Source organism: Sinocyclocheilus anshuiensis, unplaced genomic scaffold (genome assembly GCF_001515605.1).
Source record: "Sinocyclocheilus anshuiensis isolate Anshui unplaced genomic scaffold, SAMN03320099.WGS_v1.1 scaffold2056, whole genome shotgun sequence".
NCBI classification, from domain to species: Eukaryota; Metazoa; Chordata; class Actinopteri; order Cypriniformes; family Cyprinidae; genus Sinocyclocheilus; species Sinocyclocheilus anshuiensis.
Window position 1 is genome coordinate 947,406 of NW_015551026.1, and position 20,529 is coordinate 967,934.

The 20,529-nt window shown below is 38.1% G+C and overlaps 1 protein-coding gene across 1 annotated transcript in view; it reads left to right on the forward strand.

The window, feature by feature from the left end:
* The window catches only part of LOC107661141 (protein disulfide-isomerase A5-like), a 56,916-nt gene extending 41,112 nt beyond the window's left edge, over positions 1-15,804 (forward strand). Inside the window, exons 14-17 of the mRNA XM_016450609.1 lie at positions 1,099-1,229; positions 4,474-4,544; positions 14,161-14,295; positions 15,223-15,804. Coding sequence (XP_016306095.1) covers positions 1,099-1,229; positions 4,474-4,544; positions 14,161-14,295; positions 15,223-15,303 — 418 coding nt within the window. The 3' untranslated portion in view covers positions 15,304-15,804. The remainder of the gene's footprint in view (positions 1-1,098; positions 1,230-4,473; positions 4,545-14,160; positions 14,296-15,222) is intronic.
* The last annotated feature ends 4,725 nt before the right edge of the window (positions 15,805-20,529 follow it).

The following is a 20,529-nucleotide window of genomic DNA, read 5'->3' on the forward strand; positions in this document are numbered from 1 at the left end:
ATCCTTGAAAGGCCTGTTTCTGCAATGCATCTCTGCAGAGGCGTTAATGTACAAAACAGATCAAACACAATGGCTGTTTTTGACTGGATGTAGTTGTTTATGTAGGTGTATGGAGGTCTGCACGGGTAAATGCTTGTTTCTGCTTTTATTTATTTCTTCCCACTTTGTAATATTTATTTCTGATGGAGGTGGATTTAGTGCTCAGCTAAGGTCAGGTACAAGTGAGGCAGAAATTGCTTTTTGTTGTGCTACTCTTACCCTCTGCAATCTCTTAACTCTATAAATAGTCAGGAAGGTATAAATACTAAAAATGTATCCAAGCACCAACTTTGTGGTTTTGTTTTTATATGTTAAAGTGGTTACTGAATGTCACCTAGTTAGAACAAGTGTTAGATTTCTGAAAAAAAATAAAATAAATAGATTGTGCAGAATTGTTTGAAAGGGCCACATACATTTGACCTGGAGATGTTTTTCACGCATTACCGAACTTCACTCTAGAAAACACACACTGACTAAAGAGTGACCTGCATCAGGGCTGGGAGCCTGAGAATTTACTTTTACACTGCTGTCTCCCCTGACTCTTTGGGATGTGCTCAACAGAGCTTGACTACAATCAATCACTGCTAAACTGACCTCTCAGTGGAAGAGCTTGCCCTTGCTTTGATCCTGGAGCAGTCCTTCTGTGCGGGCAGCAGCTATGAGTTTAAGTGCATGACGGTGCCATCTCACAGGTCCCAGAACAGCAGGGCCAAGCCTGTTTTCAGACTCATGCCAAATACTGCAGACTAGTAGTTATGCACTATGATAATACCATGGGACATGGGAAGTCAGGAGAGCCCAAGTTAGGGTTTTGTTTAGTCCTGAGGTGCTTTTCATGCTTTCATTTCATGTTTGAAATTGTTTATTGCATGATATCCATACAAAGTGTAATTAGTCTAATTATGTCTACATTTTATTCAGTGTATTAAACTGATTCTGAACATTTGCATAGTTATTACGTAGTGACCTGACTTGACTGTGAGTGTTACAGATTCAGAGATCTCAGCCTAACAGCTTACCTATTTAATCACAGGCGCTTTCTCTCTCTGTTTCTCTCAGTCCCCAGGCCCCACCTCCTCCAGAGAAGTCGTGGGATGAGATGCCATCCAGCGTGAGCCACCTGGGAGCCGAAGATTTCAGGGAATTTCTGAAAAAGAAGAAACACGCCTTGGTCATGTTCTATGCTCCATGTAAGCCTTCTGTTTTTTGTTTTTTTTTAAATACTGCAGCTGTAGTTTCGGTCTCAAAGCACATTCCCAGGCTTCTCCTAAACCTTTAAGCTTTATAGGGAAATGAATCAGAATTTTGTTGCATCCTCCTAAAGAATCATGTGTGATGGCAATTATATAGAGCACTGAAATGTGCAGGTGGCGTAAACTGCACCATAGCTTCCTGCACATAGTTATTGCATTATTTAAAATATTTACAATAGGTCATAACAGTTAAATATGTTTGCATCTCTGTATTTTTCTGAAATGGTAAAAGCCATTTTAAATGTTTAGGCTTGAGGGAAGCAAAGGGAGATTAATTACTTGTGCATCTCTTCTTCCTCAGTTATTACTTGTGAAGACAAACACAGTTTAATGCAATTCCTTATAATTAATTTGAGGTGGATAGTCCTTTTTACACATTACATATTGTTCCATAGCAGCTTTACAAAGAATAGTGTCTTACACAAACCCCTCAATAAGCAAGACAAAAGTGGCCATGGCAAGGAAAAAGAAAGACTGTAATACAAATCATTTAATTAAATTGTAAAGTATTTATACATCGTGTTAGTATTTGTACTGATTTGATTTAAAAATTATATACACGGACACACACACACACACATATATATATATATATATATATATATATAATTTTTGTTTTGTTTTTTAAGTGCATATGACAAGACTGAAGCTTGTTTCACTTGTATTTTTTATATTGTACATCTGCAACAAAAAGCCCCAGATAGTAGCCAACTTGTGTGGACACTCTTCCAATTTGCGCAGATGCTACACTACATTTCAAACTGTTATGAAATCTGGCCAACCAGTCGTCAGGTCTGTGCATTTTCACTAGCAAGTGAGCAGCGATGAGCAACAGCCAACGAAATTGCAAGAGGAGGGCTAGACAGTGGGAAGCAGGAGCCAAAAACAAAACATCAAACTGCTGCCCACATCTCCTCTAACACTGTCTCATCTTATTGGTATTCGGCTCATTTTCTTCTTTTTCTCCCTTCATGTTGTTTGTTGACATGTTGTCAAGAATTGTAGTGTTGCAATTGTGCCTGAGTTTGTGTGTAAACAAATCTCAGGATCATAGCATTAGACTGGGAGACTGATCTTGTAATTTGATGCACGTTCTCTGTTGTTTGTCGAGTAAAGTTTGCACCAGCACGAAATAAACGAGAAACTGCGTGCAGGTCATTCTGTTTTGTAGTGTACTTGGCCCTACTAATTCCAGTACTTGTTAAAATATATCCAGATGCATTGCTGTAATGAAAATTGATGGGGAATTTTCTGTGTGCTATTTATTTTAATATATATATCAGCCATGAATGATGTAATTATGTTATCCATTTAATTATGCATTTGTTTGATTTTGGGGTATACAAAATTATCTGGTTATGTTTTCCCCCTGTAAATAAGCTGACTTGACTCTTTTGTGCTAAAATCAGTCATTGGACTGTTTTCAGTCTGTGCAGCACCACTGTTGGTTGTGCGCACATTTGAGAACATAATTTCATATTAATATGCCCTTTTTTGTATTTGTATAATAATTGAGGAATGTAACATAAATGCACTGTGAACTCAATGAACTCAATGTATTTATTTAGCATTAGACCATATTGTGTCATACTCCTGACCTCTCAGTCTAACTGGATCCTTTAATTACAGCTTCTTTTTAGATGTAATACAAATGGCAAAGACAAACATAGCTTTTGTATTGGGTATTCAAGACTGTTAATTACAACAGTGGATTAATGGAACAAATGATGGTGTGAATAGAGCCCATTTAAAACAGAGCTATGCAAAGCTTTATTAAATAATTCCATCAGTGATGCTTTGTTCTGGTGAACGGCACACCATTCAATGAACACAATAGTGGGCAGCTTTCATCGTTGTAGGAGCAACTTTCTACTTAATGATAGGGCAGATCTTCGCATTTGTACAGAACTGAAGGTTTAAATATCACCTAGCTACCCTGATAATAGTGGTAACTCTCTGGAGCGAGCATGATGGTTGAAACAAGATGTTCTTATCAGAGGTTATCAAGCAGTTTCAAGGGCTTTAGTTCTCAAAAGCCACATCCCTTATGTCAGATGTCAGTACACCTCCAGTGCATTCTGGGAATGTCTAGGCAGCGAACGTTTCAGCGCACTGGAATGATTTTGACACTGGCACCGCCCTAGAAATTGTTCCCAGGGCAACAACTACTGAACTAGAAAGTCAATTGAAATGCACCCCAAATTTCTTCTTGCATATGATGAAAAATGATTATGTGCTATTTTAAGTACAGCTTTTGCCCACGCTTTGACTTCTTGATTAGCGTATCTAGCTGGGCACTGAGACCGACTCGCATCGACCTCGCATGGGTTTGGAGGCCTGCCCAGCCTTTCTTTTCCTCATATAATGGCAACATGTGCCAAAAGGGAAGGTACACAACTTTATGCTCCATTATTTATAATAACCCTCGTGCGTCTTAAATTAGACCCCTTGTTCCTCACACAAACAGGCCTTTGTTTGCTGCCCTGCAAATTATGACCGTGCCATTAACTGCCATTTAAAAGTCACCAGTTTCCAAAGTGAACTCACTTACTTTAATAACTTTCATTAAAAACATAGAGTAGCACAAATGTGTGCAAACAAGATTGCGTGACAACCTAAACTAGCAAAGTAAATGAGATGGTTGTGCCATTTGGCAAATTTTTAGCTTTAGGCAGCTGTTTATTCAATGGAAGTCGTGCATTTGAAACATTTAACGCCAAATGTCATGCATAATTTATAAGAATAACACCCTTAGCATCAAAACCACCTCATAAGAACATGATTGAAATTAAAGTTTAGGAGTTCTGACTAAGGAGGGTAGAAACTCTTGCCTGTTCTTTAGTAAGTTTGATGGACACATATTGCCTCAGGAAAGCTCCCGCTGGGCCGTCTATGAGAATAATAAAGTTACTTTTGACGAGCTATAAAGTTGAATTGTGTCAGTTTAACCTGCTATATGCAGGCAGTGATGGATTATGTGCATATCTGTTTGTCTTAAGTTATTGTCTTGTAAGTAATGTCTTTTTTTTGTAAAGAATTCGATCGTGTTATTTTCTTTTGCTTTAGTATTCATCTCTATGTCTGTTTGTGAATGCTGGGATATATCACCTCTTGCCGTTTGTTCTCAGCATTATAAGGTGAGACAGCTCGATGAATACTTACATCTTACTGTTTTCCCCAGGGTGTCCGCACTGCAAGAATGCCGTCCCTCATATCACCACAGCAGCTGAGCTGTTCAAAGAGGACCGCAAGGTGAGGCTCAACACCATTAAGGAGTTTTCCAGCCACTCTAAATAACAACCCCTTTCAAATGAGTTCCAGGTTCTGTCAAGCGCAATCAAGTTCTCCCTCTCTCATTCAGATAGCCTTCACACATCCTAGAATTTAATATCCAGAACGTTCTCAAGGTCTTCAATGTCACAGTCACTGTGCTGTCTGATGCTGTTGACCTTCAATCTACTACCTCACATGTTATCTGTGTTGTATTTCTCTGTTGATTTCTATATTATAGTGTGAGGCAGACTATGCTGCCTTAGCCATGTTTTGTCAGTTTAAGTCAAGCACTCACTACAAGACCTCTTCGTCCTTTTGAAGACTTCTTTAGTATTCAGTCTTAGTAGTATATTAGTTATTTATTATATGGCTGCATTAAACTGGCACAAACAAATCAGATTTTTTAGCTCACATCTGACACCGATCGTAATTTGTTGCACCTGTGTAAACACAAAAATCTGCATGAGATCCGATTTTTTCGCATCCAATCTGAGCCACTTCCAAATGTGGTTATAAATCAGATACATATCTGATATCTGGACATCCAACCTACATCTAAACACACACATCCAATTCCCCGCAGAACTCCCAATGCGAGGGCGACACGTTTGCCAATAAAGATTGTGTTTTAATGCCGGTGTGCTGCATGCGCTCGCATTTTATTGAGATGGAAGCTTTATATAGGTAAGAAATTGTACGTTCAGGAGATGGTTTTCAACCTCTGCCCCATGAAATTTATAAATACAACAGCTAAAAGCTACTTTATATTTCTCAGTAATGAGGTGATAACCATTTTTGTAATTAAACCAACAAGCTTCACACTCACTCGCGCGTTCTCTCTCTCTCGTTCATTTGAATTAATTTCAATAAATATCATCTTGACCCTACTTTATTTCACTAAAGAATTCTACCTCTAACGAGCTGTAGATAAAATAGCCTAATGAATGAAAATTATTTTATGTTATTTATCTGTTCAGTCAGATTTTGTGCTGCAAAACATCCATGACAGTTTTTGTCCATGCTGGCAAATAATAATGGCCACTCGACATGAATTATATAAATATTTTTTATAGCACGGCCATTCAAATCCCAAAGGTATACCATGTGCATAGTAAAGTGATAACTGCAGACAATCCTTTAGGGCGGGAATTAATTTAAACAGTCGTGTCTAAAGTGAATGTAAATAAACGGGCCAAAAAATTGGATATGGTCAAAAGATCGGATCTGTGCATTAAGACTTGCAGTGTAAATGCAGCCTATGTAGTTATTTTATTTTTTTATTTAGTCATTTAGCAGACGCTTTTATCCAAAGTGACTTACAAATGAGGACAATAAAAGCAGTCAAAACTAACAAAAGAGCAACAATATATAAGTGCAATTATTATGTATGTTATATACATAATATGTATGTTATGTAGTTATGTAAGTAAGTAGTTAATGCAATAGATATCATGAAATAAATGTTAACCAATCAACCATGTTTTTTTTTAACAAAAAGATCATTTTGAAAACATTTCTTAATAACTCTATTCCATACAACTTGAGATCATCAAGGGCGGGACAAATCATTATGCAGCTCTCAGATATGTCTCATGACGTCAGTTATTCTGTCTAGTATCTTCCTGGCCAATTTGCAGACGGGTTGTGAACATGATAATCACATTCATCAACCAATCATAGTGAAGTGGAGGCACTTCCTCCTTTTACATGATATTTCGGCTGTATTCCCCTCTTAAATGCACAGCGCGCTTAGAGTTGGCTATGATCTGTGTGGAATTTTGTTGCAGACTAGGTGAAGACTTAACACATGAAGGGCCGACAAGCTTAAGTCTTGAAGTGTGCTTGGCTTAACTTTTAAATTCTCACATTGCTTTCACTTTGACGAGTGCCGATGTTTCCACTTTTTTCCACTTTAGACACGTCTCTCTGAGTAACACTCCATCGCAGGCGTCTACACACTGACATTTCATCATTCTCTAAATCTTTCCTCTTTCTCCCGAAACTTCTTTGAAAGTAGCTGTCTCTATTTTTGGATCTTCAGAGGCCTGTAAAAACATTCCCTTTGGCTTCTTTAACAGCAGACATTTATCACTGGCCATAAGACAGTGATGTTGAATTGTTATTTGCAAATGTCTATAATTCATCAGGCATAACGTCAGTCCTCTTCAATTTCCCTATTGCTCTTAAGTTTAGACTTGCGCATAATCGTTATTCAGATGAACAGCATTTGGAAATTCACTTTGCCAAGATTCAAATGGAGCCAGTTTTGTTTTCTTAGATTTTGTGCTAACACCCTTAAAGATATTATTAAAAACAGATACTGTTTGTCTGAAGACTAAAAGCTCTGTTCATGAAGCTATTTTTTCCACATGTGTAAACCTCTGCTCCTGTCTGTCAGCCACTGCATCTCTCAGTAGAGCTGAATTCATGAGGCATATGAGACCACATTTTATTATTTACACTGTTGAATGCTTGATTCTGATTGGTTGACAAACATTCTAAGGCGTGCAATTATTTTCCAGCAAATGTATAGCTATGAATTAGTTCCAGATCTGGCGACTGCATTACAGTTGCATATCACTTTGCTCAAATGATTCCAGCTACTTCAAAAGTCCTACAACAGCAAATGAACCAAAACCCACAAAGACAATGACCAAGAAAACAATTATGACAAACAATGGGATAAAAATAACAAAGGTTTTCCATGTTTTTTCCCCCAATAAATTACCTTTTTTATCTATAAAAAGCACACTTTTTTCTCCTCTCTCTCTCTGCACGCACACACATACTTGCTCTGTTTCCATCCAAATTTGAGAATTTAACTTGTGCGCAACATTGGAATATTGCATAAAACATAATAAAGCACCATTTCCATCCAACGAGTCAAAGAGAACAAATTTGTCACTTCCTGATAAACTGGAGCTAAATATCAGTAAGAAAAGTAGGCAAAGCCACTGAATATAATAATTTTCATATATAATAAATTACTTGCGGCTCAGAGCGAGCAGACGGAACAATACATGTGATCATTGCTTTCGGAGGTGGCTGCCTGCTGTGTGGGATCGCAGTCATCTGGGAGGCAATTATACAGAAATACTTTGATGACAGACTTTGCTCAGGCATTTCAGAATGACCATAACAAAATTTGAAATGCTGTGCAACGAGATGGTTAGTCAAGTTATGCAGTCCCCATTGCACAAAGTCACATGACTTTTCATGCGTATGGAAGAGTTTATTCAATAATTGTTTTTCCACCTCCCATTATTCGCATGAACTCCTTTTCACACAAGACAAAAACCACCTAATTTGAGCATAAAAACTTTTTTGCCAATTAAGGGACTTTTTTTTCGAAATTTGGTTTTTCCGTCACTCGTTTTTGATGCGATGCTTCAAAATGCGCATGAAAACAGGGTGATGGAAACATAGCTGTACAAACACACACTCACACACAGACAGAAATATACATGCACAGATATTTGTTGTCAGCGGTGCCCAGCAATCGACTTTTTCAATAAAATTGTTTGCAACTGAAAAGATAAATAACAGTAGAAGTGAGGTGATAATGTCACTGTTTTTAGAGCATTTTAACTTAGAATTTCTCTATTAGAATTTCACTGCTGCTGAACACTGTTGAGAGCCGCACAGACTCAGGCATTTCACACAAGCTTAATCTCTCTCTCTCTCTCTCATAACTGCACATCAGTGACTTGTGTTGCTAGCTCTAAAATGACTTAGCAACATAGACTTGAGGTGAGATGATTAAAAAACGTCTCAGGTTACTTATGTAACCATGGTTCCCTGAGTAGGGAACGAGACACTGCGTCCTCTAGGGGTCGCTATGGGAACGCCTCGTCGTGACCCGTGTCTGAAGCATACATTGAAAAAACACCAACGACCCCTAGAGGACGCAGTTCGAAGTTCCCATGAAAGGGAATTAGTTTTACACACAAGCGTTTAAAGCTGAACAATGTCTTGGGGTGTGGTAACCATGGTATAAGCGAAACTGATTGACAATGGGCCGTTCAGTTATTGAAAAATAATGCATGGCTGCATTACTACCTCAGGGTGTGCATTATTTTTCAATAATTCAATGGCCCATTGTCAATTACTCCTTAGTTCATCTCCTGATTTTGAAACTGCTCACTCATTCATTATTCACTAGAATACTATACTTCACTATATAGAGAAAGGCTGAGGGAAAATTAGTTACATATGATATCAAGGACTTCCAAGAACACTTCCAGTCTCACCTCTCATACTGAAATGCATTTCCAATTTTTTTTTATTTATGATTTATTTAATGAACTTTTTATGATATATACAAAGATAAAGAAAACCAGAATAGACAGAAATGGAAATTGAACTTGAAAGGGGAATAGCGTTTTGATGTGCAAGAAAGAGCTGCCATATTTAATTAAATCATGTGTAGGAAAATGTGGATGGGAAATGTGGGAGGGCTTTTCCAGTGGAAGAGAATTAGTCATCTGGCCTTAATTCCAATAGAAATCGGTGCAATAATAGTAAAGAAAATGGCAGGGCAGGTCCTCAAAAATTTGAAAAGTTCAATGAAAGCTCAAAAATGTCCCACTTATGGATGTAGTTTGGATTGGGTTCACTTTTCAGACTACAAAGAGTGGGGTATGCTGCTAAACAATCAGATTTTGCTTTTTTGAGATTTTTTTTTCCCCCTGATATGCCCATTAATTTTTATTCATTGATGCATCAGAGTAATTCTAGTGCAGTTCAGCAAAAGGTCAGATGAATTTGTAAATAAATATTACCCTGACACTCAAACAAGAAGGTTTGTTTAATTCTATCAAGGGTTTGTGTTTCTGGTTCCACTTAGAGTCCAATTATCTCCTGGTTCCACTGTTCATCCTCTGTTCTCATTAGTGCTTATTTCCTTTATGTACAGTGCATTAGCAAACATCTTGAATGGCCTTCCAGCAGCACAGGGCTTAGAACCTCATTCCTTCAATTCTTAATATAAAGCCTCCTGTTGTTTCTGCTTGACTATTAAACAGTGTTTTTTTTTTTTTTGTAATGAAAGCCAACAGATGCAGTCCAATTAAATATAACATACTTCAATTGTGGAAAAAGGCTAATGGTGTAAAGCCTAGTCTTGGTTCAGATGTTCTTTTGTTGACCTCTTTTAACTTAATACCACCAAATGCAAAGGAAATAACTTATCTTCTGTAATATTCATGAGCTCACTGGCCGTTTCATTTCCTGTGCGCAATGACCTGGGCTCTTTCGCTGTGAGGTTGATAATTACTGTCTGAGAAGGATCTCTGTGCCTTTGTGAGCAACTTTTTTTTAACCTCATCCATCTCATAAACCACCCTCTGTAAGCACAAAATCCAGAGTTTCCATGAGTCTTATGTTGCTTACATCCACTTATTGGTGAGGTTATAGCAAGATCAGTCAAGTGCCAAGAGGGTATTCCATCAATATCAGAATTGGCCGGCAACCAAATGAACAATCCCTTTCCTCTCCATTTTGTCCTGTCAATATAAAGACCGAATAATCACAGACACATTCATGTCAACCTCCAGTGAAACCCTGTAATCTTGGAGGATCATCTTTGATTGGTGCACCAAGATCCATAGCGTCGCATTTCATGTGAATTGTTTTTGTCGTAAGAGTTGAGAATACTACATGCCAATTTCACTAGATGGATTCAGCTAAACTGATATGATTTGTATAGTTTCAAACATGGTTGCCATGAAGATAAATATTGAGTTATACAAATAGGGCTTTTTGTTTTCACCTTTTCAGTGATAAAATGTACTGAATACCAGTTGACCGCTAAAATACACCTTGACTATTAATTTTTTTTTTCATGCCGTTTGTCAAGAGACATTTATGGTTCATTAATTTGTGTTTCGCAAACTGCCGTCTTCAGATATCCTGAGCATACATTTTTGCTCTTGTTTTAATGTTGGGGTATTTATTTTATCCTATGCTGCTTTGAATGGCCTTTCTTGACAGGAATGTATTACTAATTTTTCATTACCCTAGAGAAAAACAGCAGGCTAAATTCAGGATGTAGTGGTGCAGTGAGTGAAACTATTCAGTCAGTGCCAAAGCAGCTGTGCTGTTAGATTTCACAGTTACGTTTTCACACATTAAAATATCTACTCTAAAGGGCAAAGAAGTTCGATTTTAGGTGCTATTGGCTGTCAGCTTTGGGTTTTTTATATGTTGCTGTCATTCCTGCTTAATTGTTTTTGCATTTCAGAATAAGTTTTATATACAAGCCAATGGTCATCAAGAAGATTCAAATGTGCTGCCATGCAGCTTTATGGATTATTGAGCAGTGTTTTACATCTCTGTAAATTAGCCCAATAGAAACTCAAAGCATTGTTCAATTCAGTCCACACACTATGCAATATGTATCAATGCAGTTGGTCTGTTTGATTGAAAATGTGTTTCAGATATACAGCTTTCTCTAGAGAAAGTAAATCCTTCCAGGAGCTCGGCACAATGGGTCTCCAAGGGGCTCAGGAGCGTAAACCTGAAACCATGATCAGGTTTACGCATAAGTGTACTTTTGTTTCCAAAAAGTCCTGATAGATACAACCACAGCTTTGTATATATCACATTACCATAGCATTACTATTTGATACAACATACTTAGAGGAATCTATATATAATCTATCTTTAATCTATAATCTATCAAGATGGCGCCGCGAATGGCAGCCACGGCGCTGAGCTCTGCAATTCTTCTGCTGTTTTTGTTTGTTTGTTCTGTTTAGTTATTCTTCTACAAGTTTTACCAGAGACAAACTCCTTAACATTAAGCAACACATCCCAGACAATATTTTTCCAGTTTTTGATTATTAAGACATTTTGTTGGACATTCTAGTCAGAGGTGCAGCGGTGCTGTTCAAACGCACGCATAGAATGTCCGTTCCCTTCTTAACAAAACGGATGAACTACTTCTCCTCACCCACATCAACAAGGGCTCTTGTTTTTTCAAACTCTGCTGCATTGTGCTTCTCTGAAACCTGGCTGAGTCAAGCCATTCCGGACTATGCGTTTCATCTGCCAGGCTTCCAGCTGTTCCATCGCGGAAACAGGGAAAACGAGAGGTGGTGGATTGTTTCTTCATTAACGAAAGTTGGTTTTCAGATGTAACAATGCTTAAAAAGATATGCTGTTCTAATTTAGAGGCACTCTTCATAAACTGTATACCTGGGAGTTGTCCTCTATTATTCTCACAAATGTGTACGTTCCTCCAGACGCGTGAGTGAGCGCAGCGCTGCAACAGCTGGCTGAACAAATAACTGAAATGGAGCAAAGGTACCCAGACTCTCTTTTAATCATTCTTGGAGATTTTAACAAAGCAAATCTTTCCCGTTAACTGCCAAATGTCCCACTAGAGACAGTAATATATTGGATCACTGTTACACCACAATAAAGGATGCATCCACGGGCAGCTTTGGGGTTCTCTGATCACTCTCTATTTCATCTCATACCAACCTACAGGCAGAAACTGAAATCAGCTAAACCTGTATTAAGGACTGTTAAAAGATGGACTAATAAAGCAGAGCGGGATTTACAAGCCTGCATCGGCTGCACTGATTGGAGTGTTTTTGAAGATGCAGCCACTGATCTGGACAAGCTCACAGATACTGTAACTTCATATATCAGTTTCTGTGAGGATATGTGCATTCCTACCAGGACATTCCTATCATTCGATAATGATCAACCATGGTTTACTGGGAAACTCAAACAGCTTCGTCATGCCAAAAAAGACGCTTACAGAAGTGGGGATAAAATCTTGTATAACCAGGCCAGAAACAGACTAACAAAGGAGATCAAACTACTCCGAAAAGCTGAAAAACCTGTTCAGCCAATGACTCTGCGTCAGTATGGACTGGTCTGAGGAACGTTAAGGTCTGTGAATAGAAGACTAAGAAGGCTTCAGGCCCAGACGGTGTTTCACCTGCCTGTTTAAAGGTCTGCGCTGACCAACTGGCCTCCATCTTTACACAGATCTTCAACAGATCACTGGAGCTGTGTGTAGTCCCCTCCTGCTTCAAACGCTCCACTATTCCGGTCCATAAAAAACCCCAAATCACTGGACTTAACGACTACAGCCCTGTCGCTCTCACGTCTGAAGTCGTTTGAGAGACTGCTGTTGACCCATCTAAAAGATTGGACACTTTCTGGATCCTCTTCAGTTTGCGTACAGAGCAAACATGCAGTGAACATGGGACAGCATTATATTCTGCCACATCTTGATAGACCTGGGACTTATGCAAGGATCTAGTTTGTAGACTTCAGCTCGGCCTTCAATACCATCATGCCTGACCTTCTCTCAGACAAACTTACCCAGCTCTCCGTACCCACCCCAATGTGTCAGCGGATCACCAGCTTCCTAACAGACAGGCAGCAGCTAGTGAGGCTGGGGAAACTCATATCCAGGACTCTCACGATCAGCACTGGCGCCCCTCAGGGATGTGTGCTCTCCCCACTGCTCTTCTCCCTGAATACAAACAAATGCACTGCAAAATATCCCTCTGTCAAGCTCCTGAAATTTGCAGATGACCCTACCATCATCGGCCTCATCCACAATGGAGATGAATCTGCTTACAGGCAGGAGGTTAAAGAGCTGGCTGTCTGGTGCAGTCTTAACAACCTGGAGCTGGACACACTCAAAACAGTGGAGATGATAGTGGATGATAGTGGACCATCATGAACAGCAACTGTGGCAGCAGTAGAGTCATTCAGGTTCCTGGGCACCACCATCTCTCAGACCACACTCCATTGCTAAAAAGGCCCAGCAGAGGTTGTACTTCCTTCGCCAAACTGAGGAAATTCAACTTGCCACAGGAGCTGCTGAAACAGTTCTACTCAGCCGTCATTGAGTCCGTCCTGTGTTAATCCATAACTGTCTGGTGTGGTTCAGCTACCAAATCAGACATCAAGAAACTACAACGGACAGTCAGGACTGCTGAGAAGATAATTTATTCCCTCCTGCCCAGCCTCCAAGATTTTACACCTCCAGAATGTGGAAAAGGGCTAAGAAAATCACATTGGACCCCACACACCCAGCCCACTCTCTCTTTCAGCTGTTGCCCTCTGGTCGGCACTATAGAGCACCGACCACCAGAACTGCCAGGCACAAGAACAGTCTTTTTTCTGCAAGCTATATTCAGCCTAAACAATTAAAACTTTCATAACTATACATTGTCCATTATAACTGACACATTTATATATAGCATCTGAAAATTGTACATTTGTAAACTACATAAACTGTACACTTGTAAATAACATGTCTGTACATTCATTAAAACAATTGTTTTTTTCTCTAGGTTTCTACTTCTGTATTATATTGCATTTAATTTTCTGTTTTTCTTATATTAGTGTTATATTTAATCTCTACTGTATAATTTACTATGTATGTCTGCACTATCATGTACGTTTGCACTGTGTCTGTATTTTCTTCTGCACTGGAAGCTCCTGTCACCAAGACAAATTCATTGTGCATGTAAACATGACAAAAAACTTTTTCTGACTTCTGAAGTAAGGATATTTAATCTATGACAGTTTCCTGTTAAAATAATTATGCATTACTTAATTTCAGATTGCATATGCTGCAGTGGACTGCACAAAGGGACAAAACCATGAGTTGTGTAAACAGGAGGGAGTTGAGGGCTACCCAACATTCAACTATTACAACTATGGGAAGTTCAGCGAGAAATACAACGGGGAAAGAGGGGTAAGTGTTCTTTCATGTGAGAGATTTGTATTTAGATACACATAAAAATGTATGAATGTTATTGCATATGACAGAACATAAAAGTTCAATCTAAGTTGTATAATTTTAGATAAAAGAAAGCACAAGCACACTTTTCAAGCAAAATATTTTATAGGTTTGAAATTATACTGTAAGGATTGGATCATGATTGAGATGATTTGGTTTAAACTGCAGACTTCTGCAGGCTCCATCTAAATTATAAATGTGTGTGTGTGTGTGTATTCTAACCTTTTAATTATTTTGTTAACCATTTTTATTTTATGGAAGCCCTAGAGAAGTGGTTCTCAACCAGGGGTCCAGGGCCCACTAGGGGGCTTCAGCAAACTTCCAAGGGGCTGCAGGGTAGCTTAAAAGTATTTAAACTAATACATTTTTATTAATATATAAAAAATATTAAAATCATCTAACTCTAATCTAAATTAAAATTCTATAAAATTACGACAGAAAAAACAAAAATCTTAGCCTTTATTTGGGGGCCTTCAGATATTGTTTTGGACAGTGGGGGGTCTTCGAGCTAAAAAGATTGAGAACAACTGACTTACATCATCCTGTTGTATCATATCCTGAATCCGAAGTAATTTCACATGCATATCTAATGTGACTGCACCTTTATTGGAACATGCCCATATTTAATGTGATGAACTACAGTACAAGTATAAAAAAACAGCAGAGACAGAAAAGGTCTAGCATAATTTATTTGCAAATGCCACCTGCTTTATTTTGTCTTGGTTAATCTAATACAGTGACATTCATACATTTGACATGTATTTCATGCATCTATATGCAAGTGTCCAAATGCTTTTTGGGGCCACCGTCGTGAATGTTTGTTTATATTATGAGGTAAACAGTTTTTCATTTCTCACTGTGTACACTGTCTACCCCCTACAGGAAGCTGGCTTCACTGGTTTCATGAGAAATCTCAGGGGCCGAGACCAAGAGAAAGTGGGCAAGCGGAAAGAGGAGCTCTAATAGTGTGGGTGTGGTTCCTATAAATGGGAGGAGTCTATCATTGCACTGTGACTTGGGCAGGGACATCCCAGCACTGATGCCACAGACTTGAAACCTCAGCTAAAAAGGCTATTTTTTTATACAGCTGTGCCCTTATGTTTGTAATACCAATGTACAACCATCAGACCACTTCAGACTATTTTGTTTTGTTTTGTTTTGTTTGTCATTTTGACATTTGTTTCCAAATACTGTGACTTCAGTTACTGAAATCAACACCTGAAATCTATGCAACACTGGGCCTTCACTCTCAAGGATCCCATATGTTTGATGGGTGGCTGGTGTTTAATGGGGAAAACCAATTATCACCAGGATACATTGCCGTGACTCCCATTCCAGTGAGGAGTAATAATGTGTACAATCGTATCTGCAAATATTTTTGTAAATAAAAAAAAAGGAAAAAAATGCTGTATGACATAATGGTTTTGGGAGTAAAAAAAGATGAAGAAAGTTGTTGTAGCTGAACTTTGTGGCCTTAAATGTCTGAATAACTGTCATCCAAATATTTTACTATTTTCAAGAAATACAGTACTACGGCCAAAATACAAAAGCAAATACAAGAACTTGTATTCAAGCAAGTAGTTTTTTCCTTATGTTTTATTGTCAGTTGTGACAGAATAAAATGACGTAACAAAACTGGAAATGCCAACAAAGAAAAGGAAAAAAAATGTAGATTGAAACATTGTTTCCGAATTAATTCTGAAAGTTTAATCCTTGAAAATTTCTGGGCCCTTTACATTCCATAGTAAATGAATGTTTCTGCTTATTTTAAAAGTCTTGTCTGGTTTAAAAGTCTAGTCTGGTTATGTGGTTTCTGATTCACGTTGCTATTCTAGATCTATAATTGACATTTGAAAATGACATTTCCTCTTCTAAGCATGGGAATGGTACAGTAGGTGATGATGGGAACCACAGATAATGTTTTCATTTATGCGGGAGCGAGATGGTTTGCTTTAAGGCATGTTGAGTGATGCTCATTTAACATGTCTCACTGGTTTAAACTCTCTGCCAAATGTTAGCACGCTTATCTTAGCACCAGTATCTCTGTGGCGACTCCACTATTATGTGTGTGGAAAACTCCCTGCTCTAGGCAGTATACATATTTAATGGTCTTGTAGCTGAACTTTTGTTGTATAATTCAGAGGGTTGGTTCATTTCATTATGAATAAGGTTCTCAGGGATAGTGAAACACAATTGAAGAGCACCATCGCTCATTGTAATTTGCAATCCAGTTGGGTGTTCTCTATTCACGTCGCCAAATTATGAATTGTTTACATGTGTCTTTGGGAGATGGAACACGAAAAAAATAATCATTGAGCAGGAATTTAGTTTACATTTCCTTGCCAAATGTGTGGCAAGAAGTACTGAATAAAACATGAGCCAAGGAACGCTGATGCATAGATGTCAATTATATGCAAGATACTAGCTTTCAAGTTCAAAATACTGTCTGTAAGGTTAAAGCAGGAACACATGCTGAATTTGTATCATGTAGCTGGACGTAAAAAGGTCGTGTTGAGGGGAAGAGTACAGATAGCTTGCCAGAACATGTTCAATAATGGTCCAAAATGACAGATGTGGGTGAACGCTTGCACAGGTTTGTCTCACTACGTGCAACCGCTGTCAAGACATGGTTCATTTGTGCATTGACATTTATATCAATATTCGGATGGTCAGGGGTCTTCATCTGGTTCCTTTCAGTTATTCTCTTGTTGAAAGGTCTGCTTTGTCTTATCCCAAAGGTATGTGGAATGTGGGAGCTACCACAATGCCAAGAAGTCACTGTCGCCTTTATTTTTTTGTGCCCAGCCATATGTACAGTTTTGCTGCATTGATGAACACAATGCAAAATAAAAGGCATACATTTCCAAGAACCATTGTCAAAATTATTCAAATAACATTGTGAACATTACTTCTTATTTGGTAATGAATACTATTTTAAAGTGCAAAAATGTTAGATTTTTTTAATTTTTCAAGATGAAATACAAACAGGGTTGTAATGGAGTGTTTCACTATATTTTTTCCCAGGGTGATGGTAAAAAAAATCCATAGACCTAAATTGAAGATATATCAGAATATTTTATCATAGAGATCTTATAATATCTTATAATTGAGACTTAGGTAGGCTCTTTTGACTTGTGCCAGTAGGCAACCGCACAACAACATGCTAAAAAAAATAACCAGAAAATATTAATAGCCACGTTGCAACACTTGGGCACCATACCAATTTTTTACTTTGTTTTGCACAGGCAAGCACAAAGAAAATAAAAATGCACTATTTGTAAGAAACATTTGTGAACTTTTGCTGTTGTTCTTAAACACCAAAGGACAAATGCAGCCTAGTTTGCTGACTTTGTCTACCTGGCCGACACCTAAGTTGTTTTCTGTTTGAAAGCTAGTGTCTGCAATAAAGCCACACATACTTGATGTAAACTTTTTTTTTTTTACTTCCCTGAAATTAGGATAACAATACAATCACACATGCTTAATAGATATCGGCTTTTATCATACTATATGAAAATGGCCAATTTGTCAGGTTAATGAAGCCAAGAGTGACCACATCTGACCACAAGCCTGTTATTTTGGAGTTGTTCCTTTTTGTTTGTCTTTCTGTAGAGACGGTCATGGTAAATATGGGAAGATATGTCGCTACTTTTGAAATGAAGGAGAAAATTTGTCTTCCCCTGCTGTCATTTAGCACCTATGCTGTCATGGTGGTTACAACAGAGTACAACAAATAAATTTCCTGATGAAACTGAGAAAACAAGCACTGCTGTGCTGTTCCTGAGTAATTTCTTATCAAACTTTTCTGTCAGGTGTTTTTGTTTACGAAAGTCTTCCTGGACTAATTCTGTCATGATCTCAAACGAGCCGAGCCCTTTGCCATCAAACTGCACAAGAACCCTTGTAAGAGGCATGAGCTGTTTGCCAGATTAGAAACTCAAGGGATGAGTCACTGTTGGACATTTAAATGGCTGCCCATGGAGAAACACCTGCTGGTGAAATGCATGTTGTCAAGTGCAATATGTGACTGTTTAATGGTTTGGAGAGAAGGATGGCTCCATCAAAATTACATGGAGGAAGCTTACTGAGGGAGCAGGCAACTACTTTTGCCTGGATGCACCCCTACATGTCAGAACCAGGGGTGAAAGGAGGACAAGAAAATGCCAGCATGAATGGAAGTTAAGAAATAGAAGATAAATACACATTATGCTGTGTAAAGCATACAGAGTACATATACTTTCTCTGTATAATTTGGTGATGCCAAAAGTTAATAAAGTGTATCCCATCTCACTGACCTTAAACATACAGGATATGGCGAGCTGTCATAATCCAGACATGGCCCGTCAAACACCTTTCTTTATCACCAGGAAATTGTTTGCCAATCCATACTGAATGCATAATCATTTCTATCTGTCAAATATAAGCACATAGCAACAACGCTGGCATTCAGGAAGAGAAGAACCAGTTCAAAATCCACCTGAAAAACTGAATAAGCTGATAATAAAAATACAATGCATTGATTACGCAATTTTAATCATTAAATTAGTATTATTATATTACATTTAATTTATTATTATAACTATACATGTGTTACTGAGGCCGTCTTGGATTAACAGTGGCAGAGCACGCCAGATTCAAGAAATGAATGTGTGGAACAAACAAAAACAGTTAACTTACTTTGCTCGAATGGAACCAAGCAATTCTGAATAATAATTGCTTGGTTCCATTCGAGCAAAGTAAGTTAACTGTTGTTGTTTGTTTTCTTCCCAATACAGATTAACTTACATTTTACTTACAATAATATTGCGACTACTTTGTTGATGTTCGCTCCGCCAACGAAAATCCAAACGAAGATCCAGCGAATCGACCGCTCACGTACGTCTCGCGCGTATTTCCCGATATTTGCTTCCTACAAGAATCGTGTTTGAAAGAATCGGTTGAGTTAATGATTCAAAGCTCACTCATAAATAACATCATGAATAATTAAACGAATCGATTCAATTAATGACTCACTCATAAACACAGTCACTTGTCGGCACCTACTGGCGTAACTATGAAACCTGCGGAGAGAGAGTTGCTGAAAAATCGCCAATACTAATACAGACACAATGTGTGGACGGCAAACTACAAACAAGTGGAATGATAGAATGAAAAGTCCCAGAGCTGTTCATCAATAGCTGTACATTCATATCCTACCCATAATTCAATTTTTATGACTGTGAATCTAAAGCCTGATATATTATTTTGTTAATATTCGACAGTGCAAATTGTCTTCACATTTCCCTGTTGTAGGACATATTGTTTCACATTATTGAAATTATCAGTAACAGTCCTTTCAGCTTGTGGCGAGAAAATGAATAGCCCATGCAAATATTCAATAATACGAGTCACTGGGACAAATCTCTCAGTAACAGAAGTCAATGGCATAAATACACCCCCATTATCTTTACTGGAGGAATAAAGATTTTCCTCACCCTCGCTCTGAAAGCAATAATCAAAATGATGTGCACCACTTGCCAAGAAATCCATACAAACTCATTCTCCCCTTGTTTCACAGATGTGGCAGTAAAAGTAAACAAATAAATAAAAAATAAAAAGCATAGGCTATATTTTCTCAGCAGCAAAAGCAGCAGAATAAGAAAATGACATTTTTGCGCTTTAATTGGGTTTTTATGAAAAAAGACACATAAGGCTGTGAGTTTAGCATTGCTCGAAATCCATAATAATTCTGCTGTTGTTTTTAATTATCCATAAAATTGATATTACTACCGCATCAGGTTAATCTTTTACTCTTCCATATGTTGCTGCAGTATTTTCAGCCTACTCTACCACTCCACATCCTGTCAATATGAATGACAACATCTTCACTTGTCACCCTGACACTCCTGCACTAAATACAGCTTTAGACTGCCAGCTATTCATCACGCTGTCCATGTAGAGAGAATCAATATTCAGTGCATGGCTCACACTGCATGCTGTGAAGTGGATGTTTCCAGGAGGTCACTTTAAGCTGAAGAGCTCTCGGTTTCATCCTTGAATAATGAATGATGAATTCGAACGATTCACATCAAAGATCATGGGTTTGTCAGAAAACACTACAAAAAAAAGGCTGATTTTGTGCTTAATGAGCTTTAAAAAAAACAAGGATGTTTAAACTCAAAGCAGAGGCTGAACAACTGAGATGTGCAT